At 40.6% G+C, this 19,570-nt stretch overlaps 1 protein-coding gene across 3 annotated transcripts in view; it reads right to left on the minus strand.

Moving 5' to 3' along the window:
* LOC109918661 (cadherin-related family member 3-like) overlaps positions 1-19,570 on the minus strand; it is a 62,109-nt gene that overhangs the window by 28,026 nt on the left and 14,513 nt on the right. For 2 of the 3 annotated variants that reach the window (XM_048608054.1, XM_020518590.2), the window contains 8 exons: positions 16,788-16,882; positions 13,492-13,589; positions 13,293-13,397; positions 12,401-12,549; positions 11,064-11,253; positions 8,500-8,665; positions 5,661-5,763; positions 2,722-2,820 (listed from right to left, as the gene is read on the minus strand). In XM_048608054.1, the coding sequence (XP_048464011.1) occupies positions 2,722-2,820; positions 5,661-5,763; positions 8,500-8,665; positions 11,064-11,253; positions 12,401-12,549; positions 13,293-13,397; positions 13,492-13,589; positions 16,788-16,882 (1,005 nt within the window). Of the gene's footprint in view, positions 1-2,721; positions 2,821-5,660; positions 5,764-8,499; positions 8,666-11,063; positions 11,254-12,400; positions 12,550-13,292; positions 13,398-13,491; positions 13,590-15,707; positions 15,893-16,787; positions 16,883-19,570 lie in introns of those variants that run through there. The other variant, XM_048608055.1, reaches the window with a different exon arrangement.

Here is a 19,570-nt window from a genome sequence, read left to right on the forward strand (position 1 = left end):
GTTTTAAACAAGATCTAAGGTTTAGGGTGGCACAATGGCTCAGTGGTTAGCACTACTACCTCACAGCGCCAGGGACCCGGGTTTGATTCCACCCTTGGGCGACCGTCTGTGTGGAGTCTGCACATTCTCCTCTGGGTGCTCTGGTTTCCTCCCACAGTCCAAAGATGTGCAGGTTAGGTGAATTTACCGTACTAAATTGCCTGTAGTGTTCAGGGACGTGCAGGCTAGGTGGGTTAGCCACAGGAGCTGCGAGGGTAAGGGGATGGGTGTGGGTAGGAAGTTCTGCAGTGTTACTCGATGGTTCGAATGGCCTGCTTCCACGCTTTAGGGATTCTATAAGGTTTAAGGTATTTAATTTTACATTTTGGTAACTAGGCAACGCATTTTATTTTGTGTTGTGACCTGTGGGCCTACAACAACAGCATGCCTCCCCAGATTCAGTCATGACAACAGATACTGCTAGGTGTATTCCATATTTCCAGCATTTTCTTTCTTAATTTGTGCAACATTACAACAGTCCATACAAGCAATGTAACATTATGGTGTGGTGAAATCTGTTCCATCTTTTACAATTCCCATGTCTTCAATGTTAAAATTAATGGTATTGTATTGTTCTGATGCCTTGCCAAATAGCATTGCATGTTTGCTGCAAGCAATTTAACTATCAAACTTTATTTGATAACACTCCCATGAAAATTCTTGGGACATTTTACCATGGCTGAGACACCACGTAAATGCAAATTGTTATTGCTAATAAATTGGTCAGATTGGGTGGTTTTGGATTTGCAACCAATTAAGTAGACCTAAATCAACTAGTAGTTTGGTATGTTGTGAACATAAAGGAGACTTTCTCCATTTCCAATTTTAAATTCTTAGAATATGGAGGGAATGTGGAAGAGATTTTACTACTTGTAATTTAGCTCTTTAAACTGTGGATTTGATTATTGTGCATTGCTGAATAATTTACTCTTGCAAATTGTTGGATCAATATTTGATTCAGAAGAGGATTGAATCATATGACTTTGAAAACTCAGAAAATGGTCATGAGACTGAAAATGTTAATTCAGTTTATCTCTTTACAGCTCTGCTAAACCTGCTGAGTTTCTCCAGCACTTTGAGCAAAGAACAAAGATCAAAGAAAATTACAGCACAGGAACAGGCCCTTCGGCCCTCCAAGCCTGCGCTGATCCAGATCCTCTATCTAAACATGTCGCCTATTTTCCAAGGATCTGTAGCCCTCTGCTCCCTGCCCATTCATGGAAGTGTCTAGATACATCTTAAATGATGCTATCGTGCCCGCCTCTACCACCTCCGCTGGCAACGCATTCCAGGTACCCACCACCCTCTGCATAAAGAACTTTCCACGCATATCTCCCTTAAACTTTTCCCCTCTCACCTTGAAATCATGACCCCTAGTAATTGAGTCCCCAGCTCTGGGAAAAACCTTCTTGCTATCCACCCTATCTATACCTCTCATGATTTTGTAGACCTCAATCAGGTCCCCCCTCAACCTCTGTCTTTCTAATGTAAATAATCCTAATCTACTCAACCTCTCTTCATAGCTAGCGCCCTCCGTACCAGGCAACATCCTGGTGAACCTCCTCTGCACCCTCTCCAAAGCATCCACATCCTTTTATTAATGTGGCGACCAGAACTGTATGTAGTATTCCAAATGTGGTCGAACCAAAGTCCTTCACAACTGTAACATGACCTGCCAACTCTTTACTCAATACGCCATCCAATGAATGAAAGCATGCCGTGTGCCCTCTTGACCACTCTATCGACCTGCGTTACCACCTTCAGGGTATAATGGACCTGAACACCCAGATCTCTCTGGTTTTATGTCTCAGATTTTTAGGATGGATCCAAGTGAGGGAACAAGCAAGATGGTTTTCCTTATATTCTGGTGTCTCTTAGCTATTGGCTACAAAATTATAAATGGAAGCTGTGCTCACTGTGAATACCTTCCTACTAAGTCATTGTTGACCACATCTTGTTTTCTGCATAAGGACAAATTTGTCTGACTGCCACCATCAAGAGAGCCGAGATTATCTGCAAGTAACTTGGAGATGTTCTTTTTAGAATGATTGAATTTCTTGGGAAATATCAATATAACCACAGCACAAGGGTTGCACTGGAGCAGTTCATGTCTGATTGCTCAATCCTGTGTTTTCCTTTACCACACCATTACCACAATGAATTTTACATACTATGTTGACTCATTAACATAGCTCTACCCTATGTAAAAGACTGGAGAATGCAAGTTTCTTGCATTAAGGCTAATTAATGCCTGAATAGGTGTAAATTCTATTTGCAGCAGTCACATTATTACTTTTTAAAATAGATTTTTCTGCTTGCTGAGACCTCCGCAGTATATTCTGTATGTCTTTGGATGTTTTCCCTAATACCATCAGAATGTTAGTTGAAGATAAGAACTTTCAGAATATAATTTTCATAGGCCTACTTAATGAGCATAAGTAATGGCTTGATAGTGCCAAACTTCAGTTTTATTTTAACATCAATAAGATACATAAGGACCTGTTTCAGGAAGATAGTTTATATTCTGTTCCTCAGGCCCTGATTACTGGAAGATTATTTCCCAGTTGATACACACCAGTTTTAATCATCAAGCTGGTGAAACAATACTTTATGCAGCTTAATTCAGAAAATAAGGAACATAATGAGATATTTTGACCTCAGTGCCATTTGATGTTTACTTACTTTCACTGAATTCAGAAATGTTGAAAGTGTAAGACGTCTGGGTAAAAGAAGGATTAAATTCATTGACTGGTGTGACTGTGACATAAACAGTCACAGTATCTAAGTGAGATAAAGCAGACACAGAAAACAATTTTAAGATTAAGAATTTCTTGAGTTGTATTTCACATTGAACAAGAACACAACAATATTAAATCAGAATATGCAGTTTTTCCCATAATTTAGATGAATTTATGAATGTCCATCTTTAATTTTGTTAATACCATACCATTTGCTTCTATGAATGATATACCTGGATAACCATTTAAAGCTCAAACTCTGAAATCTCCTGAAACTGGCAATCTCAGTGACTGATTAACCAATGCGTGGTGACTCCTAACTTCTTGCTACCTGCTGTTCTGAATGATTTCAGTCAGCAATAATTACCAAATGCACTGTTGATTAACTGGATGCCTGATTGGGCAATAAAAACAGTGAGAGTGGCTCACATACCATTTCAATTAAGGCATTTGAGAGAGCATGGTATGATTATCTGGATAGAAATGGTGTGAGGGTGTTTGTAGTGCAGTGGTAATGTTCCTACCTCTGAGCCAGTAGGCCTGGTTTCAAGTTCCACCTGCTCTGGATGTGTGTAATAACATCACTGATCAGGTTGATGAGAAAATCTCTTGAAATGGTGTATAGGGTTATGGGGAAAAGGCAGGAGATTGGCACTTGGTAGTAGAACCAGTATAGGCTCAATGGACCGAATGTCTTTTTGTGACTTAACAGTTCTGCAATTTAAAGTAAGCTTGCTCTGCTTAAAGATGATTTGCACCTCTTAAAGGAGAGACACTTTGTGGCTGAGGCAGGTGCAGGGAGTTCTGTAGGAGCCAAATATTATCATGGAAATACAGAAAAATGGCATCACATGGGAGGGAAGAGCTCTGCAGTTTCTAGGTGCTGCATTGGAAACCCTGCTGTAGGAAGTGGAAAGGAGAACAAAGGTCCTGGTTCCATGAGAGGCCAGCCAGACACCCACTCCAATTGCAGTGGGAGAAAACAATTGTGGCAGTCAATACTAGGAGTTGAACTCCAGGACCTGGATGCAGTGCCACAAGAACCATAATGAGCTGCAATGCCTTATCCTACCAACTTCACTGCTGGCCTCAGACACTGTTCATCACAGAACTCCCACTATTCTCTCTTATCATCACTCCTTTCCATTGGGACCTGTATCTGACATTTAGAAGTTTCACTGTGCCATTACTTAGGGACAAGGCTGGTGCAGTTGCCAACACTCTGGCTGGCAAGAACATGCCCAGGTTCTGCTGGACAGAGCATGTTTAAGAGCTTTAGTGGGTTGACTCCTGAAGAGTGCTGTAGGACGCACACAATGAAAGGCATTGACTGTCCTTCCAGGAAAAACCTGCATGGAGGAGACCAGCATATAGGGGCACAACATTTAGGCAGAGCTTGGAGGCCAATTTTCCAGCATGGAGTTGATGGAAACTCCATTGCCATTCTTTCAAACTTGACATCATCCGATGGTCAATCTTCATTTTCCACTGCGGCTCAAAACAGGAGCCAGCCGATGTCCACGTGTTCCAGAGCAAGCTGAGATTGATATCACATAATCTCAGGGTGCTGCCAGCATTGCAGTGGAAACCAGTCTGCAGGGTGAAGGGTGTTATAGCCATCCCTCGAACCATTCTGCTTTATAAATACTGGGATTGTTGAAGCATTATCCCTGAGGAGTGATAGTGTTCTCCTGGAACACCCACCTCTCTCAGGATGACAACATTCACAATCATCACTCCAACAGGGCCCTTGCATTAGACAGACATCCAGTGAGCACACATGCTGAGGTGGTACATTGAGTAATTTCAGAGAAGCTTGCTCTGTAAGGCCTTCTCCTGTCTCCCACTGGGATAGCATTCCATAGGGGCCCTAGGACAGCCAAAAACACATAGAAGATATTTGTTATTCGGGGTCAGATATCTCTGGCAAGGCTGGATTTTGTTGCTCTGGGTGGCCTTGAGAAGGTAGTGGAGCAATGACCAGTGCTGTACAGCAGTTTTGGAGCCATATATAGCAAAGAGGAAGGCCATTCAGCTCATCGAGTGCATCCTAGCTCCTCCTTCAAACAGTGTCTCATTAAATTCCCTTGTGCAACAATGATGGAAAAGTGAGAGTTATTGCAAATATCACTTGTGCAGCCAGGAGGATCCCAATAGCTAAACGATCGTCGTCATGATCACCTTCATAGTTGCTAAAGAGCAGGTACAAACGCCTACTGAAGTCTGAAGTAACTCTGCTACCTTCCTCTGTGCTGCATCAGTATTTAGGAGCAAGGAGTTTGGACAGAACTGTTGACATCAGAACCAAATCCAACATCTGCCGCATCGCTCACCGTAAATTTTACCAACGTCAAAGAACTCTAGAAATCACCAAAACCTCTGATTGAAGCAATCCGTTTGGAGCCTGAAGATAGTCCTGCTGGGTGGGTGGTGTGGAAGAGTGATCCCTGTTGCTGTGGAATATGTGTTCAGGTATGCAAGGATGTGCCATAGTATCTCCGGAGCATTGAGCTGCAGAACCCGTTAAATCTAACACCATGATTTGGCTGCTCTCTGGATTTGTCCTAGTTGATCTTCGCTTGGTCTGACTCCCCTCAGCAAAATGGCGTTTGGTGTTTCTAGTGCCAGATGTCCACTCACATGAATAGATGCCAATTTGAAGCGAATTTGTAATGCCGAAAAATTGGGTGGAACTTTCCACACTTGCAAATGTAAAAAATCATTCAAATTATTAGCAGAGAAAAGAATAATTCAATTGCTTAACCCAAAAGTAATTGCAAGATATTTTTCGGAAATATTGGAATGTGACATTCAGAATATATGTTCTAAACTTTCATCTTGAGACTCTGTTTCAATCAGACATTCCAATGGTTAGTCACTTACCCTGGTAATGTGGGTGAGCTTTATCTGTCACAACTACCGACATCACGTAAACATGGTTACCCTCGAGATGAGCAGTTGCTTCAAAGTCCAAGTTTCCAATAACCTACCAGAAAACAATGGAGGGCATTAGTTGCAATGGAGTCTTCAGTGTCCTGAAATGGCTGAAGACCTGAATGAAAGTGCCTTGGTGGTTTCATATGGGATGAAATTAAAGTTAACAATGTGATTGATTATCAAGAGCAAAGCTGAAGAAGAAGGAGGAAAACAATCTGATAAATAGATGAAGACCTGGAGGTGTTGTTTCCTCATGGAGCAATCTGGAATGAGAGGTTATAGATTTACAATAAGGGCTAGCAGTGGTGCAAGTTCATAGTTCCTTTTCAGTTGAGTTGCAGGTAGACAGGTTAGTGAAGGAAGTGTTTGGTATGCTTGCCTTTATTGGTCATTGCATTGAGTATAGGAGTTGGGAGGTCATGTTGCGACTGTACAGGACTTTGGTTAGATCACTTTTGGAATACTGTGTGCAATTCTAGTCTCCCTGTTATAGGAAGGAGGTTGCAAAACTTGAAAGGGTTCAGAAAACATTTACAAAGGACGTTGCCAGAGTTGGAGGGATTGAGTTTATAGGGAGATGCTGAATAGGCCGGGGCTATTTTCCCTGAAGCATCAAAGGCTGAGGGGTGATCTTTATGTAGGTTTATAAAATCCCGAGAGGCATGGAGAGGGTAAATAGACAATGTCTTTTCCCTGGGATAGGGGAGTCCAAAACTAGATGGCATAGGTTTAAGGTGAGAAGGCGAAGATTTAAAAGGGACGTAAGGGGCAACTTTTTCACACAGACGATGGTGCATGTATGGAATGAGCTGCCAGAGGAAGTGGTGGAGGCTGGTACAATTACAACATTTAAAAGGCATCTGGATGGGTATATGAATAGGAAGGGTTTAGAAGGATATGGGCCAAGTGTTGGTAAATGGGACTAGATTGACTTAAAATACCTGGTTAGCATGGACAAGGTGGACTGAAGGGTCTGTTCCTGTGCCGTATATCTCTATGACTCTACGACTTTCTATAACACAAAAGAGGAGAAATTACTTCTCTCAAAGGGTCATGAATCTGTGGAATTCACTGCCCCAGAGTGTGGTGGATGCTGGGACATTGAGATAATTTAATGAGGAGATGGATTTTTAACACGTAGTGGGTTAAAGGATTATGGGGAGCAGGCAGCAAAGTGGAGTTGGGGCTGAGATAAGATCAGTCATGATTATACTAAAAGGTAGAGCAGGCTCAAAGGGCTGAATTACCTACTCCTGCTCCTGGTTATTACGAATAGCAGTCAACATTGCTTCAGATGGGGTCAATCCTGCATGATAAATCTTCTCGGTTTCTTTGAAGAAGGGGCCTGATATTGTGGAGTTCTCAAAGGTATTCAATAAGTTCCACATTCGTACTAATCACACTTGATGCGTTGAAGATTCAAAACAATATTAGGATATGGATAAGAAACTGAGTGAAGTGCAGTAAAACAGGCAGACCAGTAATATAAAATAGGGGGGATTTCTGATTGAAGTGACTCAATACTTGGTTTTGGGACTAGTACTATTTCTCAGTTACATTAGTGACTAGGATTCCAGTGACTTGAGATAAATCGATTGTAGGTGGGAGCAAACCAGAAAGAAGTGGGTAGCTCATTATACAATGGGCTCAAAAAAACATGAGACATAGGACAGGCGAAGTTACCGACAAAAATGGTACAAAGTAGCTTGGGATGAAATCGAACGGCAGTGTGATGTTGGGTGGATATCAGCACTGCAAGGTGACCATGGTGTCCTTTATACTTGTTCCAGGAAGTGGAAGTTCCAAATTTCTGCAAAACCTTCTCACTGAGTGAATAAGTTGATTATTCAAAGTTCTTTGTTTTGAAACACGATTTCTTCACTGCACTAAGGGAATAATCCATCTTGACAAGACCACTTGACAATCAAACCCGCCCTATTTCATCACACTCTTACTGCACTGTCCTTTCAATACCAATTATGGAAATAAAAAAAATGTGGTTAAAGCTTTGCTTTGCCCTTTTCACACCACTCCCCCACCCCCACTGCTTCTTTGCTCAGATATGATTATGTGGTGTCTGCAACTCGACAATAGCTTGTGCAGGCCACCCATGTGATGTGAGCAGTGACACAATGGGATGTGAGGTTAAAGAGTGCAATCAGATTTTCACTTTTCGTAAATCTTCTAGCTGGTTTTGACTCTGCGGCAACCGCCCCCAAGCTTCCTGCTGGAATCCATCATCTTCCCACAACTAAAGACACTGGGCATAAACGACAACTGAGGTGCTCCTGCTTTATCTGCAGAAAATTCAAAACCCTGTCCTTGGTACGTTATCAGACAAACAACTGTATTTGTCAGTGAGCAACTGGGCAAGGTTTGCCTGGCTGTCATAAAGTAATCATTGATTTAATTTGATTTAAGCTTTATTGTCACATGTACTCAAGTACAGGAGTACAGGGAAAAGTGTACAATGTCAACACACATGGAACTATCTTAGATATGAAGGTACCTAGTTAAAAAATGTTGGTATAAGTAGTAACATAGAGAAACAAAGTTAAAAGAAATGCATTACCACTGTTCTTAGTATAATTGGAAAAATAAAGAAATGAAGTTAAAAGTTAACAATACAGTCCTTCCTACAATTAAGTAGAAAAATAAGATAAATTGGTAGCTTTTAAACGGAACTTGGGTTTCTTTTTCTGTAGAATGTCTGTCTATTTTCAACCTTGATTGGTTGATTTTAGTATTTATCAAGTATGTGGGTTGAAAAGTGAAACTCTCATACCACAATAGTATCATTATTCTTCTCATCCAGTGCAAATCTCCCAGCAGCACGGAGAGCAGGCTGAAGTGAAATAGTGAACTGGCTGTTTGCAAGATCCACATCATTATCTTCACAGGATATGGTGACAATTGTTGAACCCTTTTCAATTGTTTCTGGTATCTGGATGCTAAACAAAGAAGAAAGTAAGCAGTTGTGCATTTACACAACTTAAAATTAGGAGTTCCTTATGAATTTCCTTGTCTTATATTTATTTTGAAGAACATTTTCTGCATTGTAGGTAATATTACGAATCAGGTATAGCCAGGCACAAGGAAACATGGCAGATACCAAACAAAATGTGGTGTAGAGCTCAGAGGGAGGTCAAAATGACTGGAGGATTTGTGAACAGGATCCGTCAGATTTCCCAAGGCATATCAAAAGTTCTAGCTCACAAGTGATGGTTAACTATGCAGGCAGTAAAATGGAAACCCAAGCAAAAAATACTGAGGCAGAATTTCAGAGTCAGAAGTAAGCATATTACAGAGGAGGTGGTGCTGGGTGTCTTAAGATGTTGGAAGATGGATAAATCACCAGGAACTGATCAAGTTTAACCTACAATTCTTTGGGAAGCTAGGGAGGTGATTGCTGTGCTCCTTGCTGAGATATTTGTATCATCAATAGCCACAGGTGAAGTGCCAGTAGACTGGAGGTTGGCTAACATGGTGCCACTATTCAAGGATGGTGGTAAGGAAAAGCCAGGGAACTATAATCCAGTGAGCCTGACGTCAGTTGTGGGCAAGTTGTTGGAGGGGGCCCTGAGGGACAGGATTTACATGTATTTGGAAAGACAAGGACTGATTAGGGATAGTCAGCATGGCTTTGTGCATGGGAAATAGTGTCTCATGAACTTGATTGAGTTTTTTGAAGAAGTAACGAAGAGGATTGATGAGGGCAGAGCAGTGGACATGATCCATATGGACTTTGGAAAGGCATTCAACAAGGTTCCTCATGGTTGACTGGTTAGCAAGGTTAAATCACATGGAATACAGGGAGAACTAGCCATTTGGATACAGAACTGGTTCAAACGTAGAAGACAGAGGGTGGTGGTGGAGCATTGCTTTTCAGAGCGGAGGCCTGTGATCAGCAGTGTGCCACAAGGATTGGTGCTGGGTCCATTGCTTTTTGTCATTTATATAAATGATTTGGATGTGAACATAGGAGGTATGGTTAGTAAGTTTGCAGATGACACCAAAATAGGAGGTGAATGGACAGCGAAGAAGGTTACCTCAGAGTACAATGGGATGTTGATCAGATGAGCCAATAGACAGAAATGGCAGATGGAGTTTAATTTAGATAAATATGAAGTGCTGAATTTTGGAAAGACAAGTCAGGGTAGGACTTATACACTTAATATTAAGGTCCTGGGGAGTGTTGCTGAACAAAGAGACCTTGGAGTGCAGGTTCATAGTTCCTTGAAAGTGGAGTCACAGGTACATAGCATAGTGAGGAAGGCTGTTGATATGCTTGCTTTTATTGGATAGTCTATTGAGTATAAGAGTTGGGAGGTCATGTTGCAGCTCTACAGGACATTGGTTATGCCACTATTGGAATATTGAATGCAATTCTGGTCTCCCTGCTATAGAAAGGATGTTGTGAAAGGGTTCAGAAAAGATTTACAAGGATGTTGAGCTATAGGGAGAGGCTGAATAGGCTCTGAAGATGAGTCAGAGAGACCAGTCGCGGGTTGGAGGCCAGCACATGGAGGCAGCGAGGCCTCATGTTCTGAAGCCTGGCAGGCACGGACTCAGTGAAAAGGACTATAGCTTGAGTACTTTTTAAAGATACTTTTTATTCTTATTCTGGACTTGAAGTAACGTGTGTACTTTTTAAAACTTTGTATTCCTATGCTAGACTATTTTTTTCACTCTTTCAATTCTGTAACAAACACTTAAAGAATCCGTGTCTAGGTACCCTGTATGTAAGATGACGCCAAAGAGGTAACATTACAAACTTTTCACTGCACTCAGTCAAGTGCACGTGACAATAAGGGCTATTCAATTTCTGTTTTTGTTTCAAATCTTCAGCATCCACAACTCTTTGTTTTAGTTTACATAATGAGCTACGTCAGTAATGATGAAAGAGATCAGATGGCTGAAACAGTCCTTAAAAAATGCTACTATGTAGACCTTGTTAGATCTAAGAGTGTGAATCATTCATAGAATATTTAATGAAAAGGAATCTTAAAAAGACCTGACTACAGCAACCTCTCTTTAGCAATGTAGAGCAGCCACATTCTTCCAAGTCTCAGTTACGCAATAGCAGAGACAGCAGTATTCTTCAGTATCTTGCCTCGCAATACAAGCCGAGCCTTTAGTATTGTAATCTTAAAGTAAAGAACTATATAAAACAATGTCATACAACATAGGTGGAAGTCCATTCTAATCAGCCACTCATCGCACCCAGAACAAATCTTCTTCACTATAAGTGGTTCATTCCCCAGTATGCAATGGGATTTATCGTCACCAAGTGGAAATCTTCTGGATTCACTAATATTTACTGAAACGTAACAATTAATCATGAGGTACCTGTGTGTATGTGGGAAACAGAAGGGTTGGTTATCGTTGATATCTGTTACAATGACAATCACTGTCATTGAAGCTGCATGCTCTCCAAAAAGGCTGTCTTTAGCAATAACTTCAAATTGTTGGGTTGGAACATTCCGGAAAGGTTTACTGTCTCTGTCAATTATTGCTGATACAATCAATTCACCTGTGACTGCAATAGAAAACCAATGGACAGTATTGAGGATAATATTTTGCTTTACAAGCTTATAAATATTCATGGCAATAAAAAAATGAAAACAATGAGTAAGAATGATTCTTTTTTGAAACCTTTGGAAAGCCAGGTGAAAACAGGATCTAACTCCATGGACTCCATTCCCTTCCCTCATTTCAGTGTCAAAACAGTCTGTTGTCACTCAAATGTGACCATGTCAGTTACAGGGTGATAATAAAAAGTTCAGTGAGCCTTCTAACATCCTTCTGATACTCCTGTGATGCATCATAAAGATTGCAAAAGCTTTTCTTTTCTTGAGTAATATGACACTGTTTATTACACCAATCTTACAATGCTGTTAGGGAGAGAATTCTGAATGTTGGCCCTGCGACAATGAAGGAATGGCAATATATTTCCAAGTCAAGATGGTGAGTGGCTTGGTGGGGTACCTGCAGGTAATGGTGTTCCTCTGTATCTGCTACCCTTCTCCTCTAGATGGAAATGGTCATGGGTCTTATGTAATTGATACAGATTCTTTGGCATAACTTGAAAGTAATAAACTGAACTTGGCATTAATATGTATACTTTTCTTTTTTTATATGGTTAAGGAAGGCATAAAATTGTTCACATTGCATATAAGATTATATACACCATACCAAGAAGCAAACATCCAAGGATTAATAATCAGTTGTTGGAGTCTTTATTCAGTTCTATAAAGAGTTTGTGTTGTGAATGGTAAATTTCCTTAGTGTCATAGAGCTATACAGATTTACAGCACAGAAAAAGGCCCTTTGGTCCATCAAATCTTTGCTGGTCAAAGGAAAACAGCAATCTATCCAATCCCTCCTCATAACTGAAACTTGTCAGGCCAGACAACATCCTGGTAAATCTCCTCTGTCCTCTTTCCTGAACAATCATTATCCATCCTATAGTATGGATTCCAGAACTGCAAACCATAATCTAGCTGTGGCCTAACCAAAATTTTACACAGTTTCCTGGTTCTTAAACTGCTCTTAAATTCCTACCTTTCTGTCAGGTGTTTGGTTTCTGAACATGTTTGCAGTCCCTAAGTAGATGGCAATTTTTTTGAGATGCTAAGCCTTGGTTGTATTGTAATGGAGAGTGGTTGAACTTGCATTTCACATACCTGAGTTAATGGTGAAGTATTGGTTTGTTGTACTCATAACATAAATCAAGTTGCTTAATACACCATCTTCATCCGAACCATGGGCTGTAACTTTACCAATTACTGAATTTGGGGGTGTTTCTTCTGAGACTTCAAATACTGTTTCATTTCTGGCACAGATCAAAGGAATCTGAATTATAGCAGCAGTGTTTCACATGGTGTCAGTTCAGCCAACATTTATTTGTCTGAAGTTACATCAGAAACATAAGTTGTTTTACTTTGTTTGCAATTTCCCTTTTTGATTTGTTTTTTTTATGAAGTATGAAAGTCTGGATTATGCTATAATCATTTGTAAAAGTGACATGAAGCTTTTGGGTTGTTGAAGAAAGCCAAGTGTTTGTTTAATGCCCTTTAGGGAAGGAAATCTCTTGCCCACTTTTATGCCAATGAGATTTACTCCCAACTACCCACTGAAGAGTTCTAGCAAAACAACCATCTACATCAAGTCTAGTATCATCAGCTCAAGAGGAAGAGCATCACCACCTCAAGCAGGGCAACTAGGGATGACAAACAAGTTATGTCAGCCTTGCCAACAATGCCAACATCCAAGAATTTTTTTTTTCCAAATGAAAGTCATCTGAAATATCTGTCAATTGGCAAAAATATGCAGCTTATCAATTTTAAGCAGAAAGACAGGTTGGTGTTCAAAGGCCCTCCCTTCATTGGAACTGATGCTTCAGAATTATAGCATATCTTTTTCAGGGGCACTCATTGATCTGTATGTTCAGCATTTTCTTGATGTTATGATGATTTTATTTTTATTGTTTTCCTCCAGCTGCATCTGCCCTGATACAGATTTTGTACTTGAGAAGGTAGAATATATATATATATATATATATATCTATATACTTACTGCTTAAAGATTGGCCAATGGTCATTTGTGTCAATTAAAGTAACCACCACAATCCCATAGATGCTGTTACCTACTGTGTCCTTCACAGTTACTAATACAATGAATCTGTAAAAATATAAAGCAGTAATCCAAATTTTGAACTGCAAATAAGTTACCTAAAAAAAGGCAATTATGAAAGAGAATGGAAAATGATGATTACCTGTGAAAATCTTTTTCATAATGAAATGGTTTTGCTACAAGAATTGCTCCATTTTTCCCACTGGGATGAATTGTGACCAAAGAGGAATTCACTGAGTACTGAAATAAAGCGCAAGTACTTGATTAGCTTCTGGAAGGGACCAGTGTGTTCTACATTTATTTACCACTGATATAATAAATCTTCCTTACTCTTCTGCCTTTCTATTTACAAGCACATTAACACTTATTATTTAGGCTGCCTGTGCAAGATCCTGCAAATCCACTGGGAAGAAAGACACACCAACATCAGCATTCTCAACCAGGCCATTATTCACAGCATTGAGGCACTGACCACCCTTGATCGGCTATGATGGACTGGGCACATCATCCGTATGACTGACACGACACGCCCCAAGTAGGCGCTGTACTCCCAGCTTCGAAATGGCAGACCACCCCCAGGTGGACAGAGGAAGCGCTTCAGTGATACCCTCAAGGCCTCACTGGCAAAGTGCGACATTCCCACAGTCACCTGGGAAGCACTGGCCCCAGGCCATCCAAAGTAGAGGAGAAGCATCCGGGAAGTCATTGAGCACCTGGAGACTTAACGTTGGGAAAAGATGGAAGCCAGGTGAAAACAGTGAGAGGAGCGCACTGCCACACAGTGCCCCACTCACTCCTTCCCGTGACCGCGACCTACCTCAAGTGTAACAGAGCCTGTAGTAGCTGCATTGGTCTATATAGCCACCTATAAGCTCACCCTATGAGTGGAAAAGAGTCATCCTTGTCTGTGAGGGGCCGCAAATGATGATAATATTTAGGACGGTATTTCTTAACCGGAGGGAATGGTATTTCCCACAGGTGGGAAGTGGATGTCATCTAGGTGGGGAGCGAACCTGCTTACAAATGAATTGCAACTCCTGCTTCTCACTAATGACTAAATCATTAATCTGGTTTGTTTTTTTTTCACAATTTAGCAATAAAACTTATTCTCAGCAAAATCACTGCAATTTTTAAAGACATTACATTAACCATTTTTGGACATTTTAATGTTAAAATGCACGTAAATGTAAATATATATTCCTTGGGGGGAAAAAAAGATGAGGTTTTGTTTTTATCATTGTGGGACCAGAGCTTTTGTCAAAAACTGATGAGCGGCACAGGCAATGCAAAAGTTTGAAAACTGCTGATGCAGACAATCCTGGTGTGGGAATGGAATTCGCTCTGAAGCAGCCTAAATCTCTGATGAAACAGACAAGGACCACTAATTAGCTCCCAAAATACGTCATCATAGAATCCCTACAGTGTGGTTGCAGGCCACTCGGCCCACAGAGTCCACACTGCCTCTCAGAAGAGCATCCCACCCAGCCCCAAACCCCTACCCTATAACCCTGCACTTTTTCCCACAGCTAATCTGCCTGCACATTCCTGGTCACTATGTGCAGTTTAGCATGACCAATCCACCTAACCTGCATATCCTCGGACTGTGGGAGAAAACCAGTAGGAGGAAACCGACGCAGACACAGAAAGAATGTGCCATCTTCACACAGACAGTCAGCGGCATGGTGGCTCAGTGGTTAGCACTGCTGTCTCACAGCGCCAGGGACCCGGGTTTAATTCCAGCCTTGGGTGACTGTCTGTGTGGAGTTTGCACATTCTCCCCCTGTCTGTGTGGGTTTCCTTTGGGTGCTCTGGTTTCCTCCCACAATCCAAGGTGTGCAGGTTAGCTGGATTGGCCATGCTAAATTGCCCATGGTGTCCAAAGATGTGCAGGCTAGGTGGATAAGCCATGGGAAATGCAGGGTTACAGAGATAGGGTAGGGAGGGGAGGGGAGGTGGGTCTGGGTGGGATGCTCTTTGGAGGGTCAGTGTGGACTCGATGGGCTGAATGGCCTGCTTCCTCACTGTAGGGATTCTATGATTCTTCGAAGGCTGGACTCAAACCCAGGTCCCTGGTGCTGTCAGGCAGCAGTGATAACCACTGAGCCATTTGAATTCAACCAAATGTTAGTGAAATTGGACATTGAGAAAGTCTGAAAAATAGGAAGAGATCTTTATTGCACTCTAGAAACAAGGAAACCTAGAAAACAGACAAGAACTAGCAAACCACAAGCCCCTGGATGTGCAAAGTGCCTTTACAGATCAATGTGTAGTAGCATATTTCAGAAACCAAGCTCTTTCTGAGCTGCTACATAGCAAGAACTGCAGATGCTGGAGAAGGGTCCTGACTCGAAACGTCACCTTTCCTGATCCTCTGATGCTGCCTGGCCTGCTGTGTTTCTCCAGCTCCAGACTGTGTTGTTTCTTTCTGAGCTGCATTGTATTGTGGTGAGTTTTTATCATCATTACTAGTTTATAAAGCAAGTTATCAATTGTATGACTTGTTCAGTTGTTGGATTTCAACATCATAAGATAGTATTTGAAATCTGAAATTGAGTAAGAGAGAAATGAATTTGCAACAGATGTTGAATGATAGGAAAGTGGCAATTTAAACACTATCACTTGTTATTGGGTGTATCTTATATTTCATTCTTCTTAAAACTTAAGCATAATCTTACTTCAAGTAAGTCTTTAAAATGAAAGAAGGGAGTTGCTACTGTTTTTAACTGCTTTTATTTTGAAAAAAGGAGTTGTCATATTGACAAGTGGCTCCAATAGAAGAGTTATTAATCGGGAGCTTTGAGTTAAATTTACATAATGAACTGCAGCAAAGCCTATTTTAATGTGTACTTCTGTCTTTGAGTTGGCCTTGATGTTTTATGATCTATTTTGATAAACATTTTATTGTGGAGCTCTGCTGTACCCCAGTCGGCAATATACTGTCGTCGTTGAGTCCAACAGGCCAGGGAGAGAGCACTAGCTTTGTGCTGAGCTGACTGATCACTACTGTTTGACAGTGATGCAATTGGTCTCAATTTTCCATGTTACAGAACATCTTCCTCCCCATAATTTCCCAGCAGGAATGACTAGGAATTGATTTTATTGTTAAAACATTGTGGGTTGATTTGACTTAGAATGTTATTGATTGCTTCAGGATGTTGTAAAATGTCTCAGCTTTTGTGGTGGAATTTGCCACAGCTGTAAAAATGTGAACAGTGTAGTCAGAGCAGCTTATTGGATGTGCATTGGCCTGAATCTCCTTAGTAAGATGGAAGTGCTTTACAAAAGAAAGGATTCATTTTTACAACTTTGTTTTTGCAGACAGGCAGGGAAAATCCAGAAAGAATAATTGTTGGGTTAGCACAGCCTAGTAGAGATGTTTGACTAAGTACTCCCTCTCTACTTGTGAGCATTGGATTATTTACTTCAAAAGTTACTTACGGAAAGAATATTGTCATTCCTGTCGGGATCAATTGCTTGAACTTCGTATATAATTGCACCAACCGCTAAATTCTCCAGAAAGTCAACATATACAGCTGTAAAGTAATTCAAAATAAATGATCATATTAATGTATTCTTATGGATACATATATTCTTAGACCAATTAATACAGCCCTTTTTATCAATTAAAAACTTTATGCAAGAAATATCTTCAGCAGAGTGACATCTGATTGGAAATGTTGTTGCGAGGGAGTAGATAACTGTTATGTTCTCTTGATCTCAGTGTCTGAAGCATCCTTATAATGTACCAACTTGTATCTTTTCTCATTAAGGTTTTGGGATCTTTTCAACATCATTTAGTGGTGGGCCAGTTTATTTGGTGGCTGGTTTGATGGCAAAGCGGGGACAGGATCTAATCTGAAGAGGTAAAGAAAGGATTGATGAGGCCATTGATGTAATGTACATGGAATTCCAAAAGGTGTTCAACACAATACCACACAATAAACTTAGGAGGAGGGTCAGATATCAAGGCATAAAAGGGACAAGAGCAAATTGGATACAAAATTGGCTGAGGGATAGGAAATAAAGTAAAAGTTGATGGGTATTTTTTGGGCTGGAAGAAGATTTGCGATGGTGTTCCCCAGAGTCAGTATGATGAGCTTGGGGGGTTTCTGTGATGTGTACGAGTTATCTAGGTTTTAGTGTGCAGGGGACAATTTCAAGATTTGCGGTCTACTCAAAACTTGGGATAATTATAAACTGACGAGAACAACATAGAATTTCAAAAGGATATTTATGCATTCATAGAGTGTGCAGATAGGTGGCAGATGAAATTCAATGTGGAGAAGTGTGAAGAAATGCACTCTTGTACAGATAACCTAGAGAAACTGTATAATATAAAGGGTATTATTCTAAAGGATGTACAGGACCATAAAGACCTGGGTGTATGTGTGCACAAGTAAGCAAAGGGGACAGATAGACAGAGCTGTTAATAAAGCATATGTAATTCTAGGCTTCATATTAACAGGGAGATAGCATGCAGAAGCATGAAAGTTACGGTGAACTTATATAAGACAGTAGTTAGACTTCAGCTAAAGTATTGTGTATAGTTCTGTGTAGGAAAGATGTGAATGCATTGGGGAGAGTGCAGAAGAGATTACAGGATTATTTGTTTTGATTAGATTTATTTATTGTCATATGTACCTAAGTACAATGAAACGCTTTGTTTACGAGCAGTACAAGCAGATCATAGTAAGCAAGAACATAGTTCAAGGGGTGAGACTTCAGTGATGGGGAAAGATTGGAGAGTAGGAGACTTTTTTTTTTCTTTGGAGAGGAGAAGGCTAAGAAGAGATTTGATAGAAGTTTTCAAAATCATGTAAGGTCTGGACAGAGTGGATAGGGAGAAACTGTTTCCATTTGTAAACTGAGTGAGAATGAAAGGACATGGTTTGAGAGGGTTTTGAAAAAGAAACAAATGTGAATTGAAAATCTTTTTCAAACTGTGAGTAGTCAGGGCATGGAATGCACTGCCAGGAAGTGTGGTAGAAGCAAGTTCAATTAAGGCATTTGTGAGCGAATTGGCTGATTATTTATCGGTACTGGGTTAAAATGCTCAGAGATGATATGGGCATGATGGACTGATTGTGAGTGAGAAAGGGAGAGAGAGAACTATGGATGAGGCAGGTATATGGAATTAAAAGGAAGCATTGGAGCACCCACAATTGTCCATCCTAATGTCTACATTTGGAAGTCAAAAGGGTTTTGGCTTAATGTCTCAACTAAGAGACAGTATTTCCACCAGTGCAGAATTCCCTCTGTACTATAAAAGGACTGCAAACCAGTCTAGACTAAAATCCTCAATCCCACTGACTCAGAGGCAAGAGTGCTACAGTCTGAGTAAAAGCAGCGTTATAAATGCCAGATTATTCTTACACAACCTTTCCCTTTCTTTCCTGTTATTAGGACAAGAACCATCCGCCTTGAGTTCACTCAAGCAAAAGAAACATCAGCTCTCCTGCTCCTCTGATGCTACCTGGCCTGCTGTGTTCCTCTAGCTCCACACTGTGTTATCTAATAAAATACCTCAAATGCTGGAGATTTAAAAATAAGTGCTGGAGAAACTCAGCAAGTCTTTCAGCATCTATAGGGAGAGAAACAGAGTTAACGTTTTGCATCCCATAATTTCTTCAGAACTTCAAAGAAAGGTCATTGTACTCGGAACATTTAACTCTGTTTCTCTGTCCTCAGATGCTGCCATACATGCTGAGTTTCAACAGCACTTTCTGTTTTTATGCCCGGAGTTCATCTTCTGTCTTTCCTCAACCCCTTTTTCCGTTTCCTCATGATTGCCTGCAGCAATTAAATTAAGTCAAAGCAACAGCAGTTCACTTTTACTGAAATTGAATGTTTGCAAACTTCTCTGCAGATCTCAGCCATCATGTTAGTCATGAGCTACCTGTTGTATGAAAGAAAGAACTACAATTCACATGGCACCTTTCCCAAGCTCCAGGAATTCCAAAGTGCTTTACAGTCATTTGAATTTAGTGATTATGGCCATGAAGCAATGTTAAAGTTCTTCACAGCAATAAAAAAACATTGGATAAAGAATTTTTAAGCCTGTTCTACTGCATGTCTTTTATATCAAAAATAACAGTTACTTATAACAAGTTCCAATAATCCTGTCACATTTAGAACTCAGACATAGTAGGAACTGCCGATGCTGGAGGATCTGAGATAACAAGGTGTAGAGCTGGATGAACACAGCAGGCCAAGCAGCATCA

The sequence above is a fragment of the Rhincodon typus genome, chromosome 18 (genome assembly GCF_021869965.1).
Source record: "Rhincodon typus isolate 14 chromosome 18, sRhiTyp1.1, whole genome shotgun sequence".
In the NCBI taxonomy this organism is placed as follows: Eukaryota; Metazoa; Chordata; class Chondrichthyes; order Orectolobiformes; family Rhincodontidae; genus Rhincodon; species Rhincodon typus.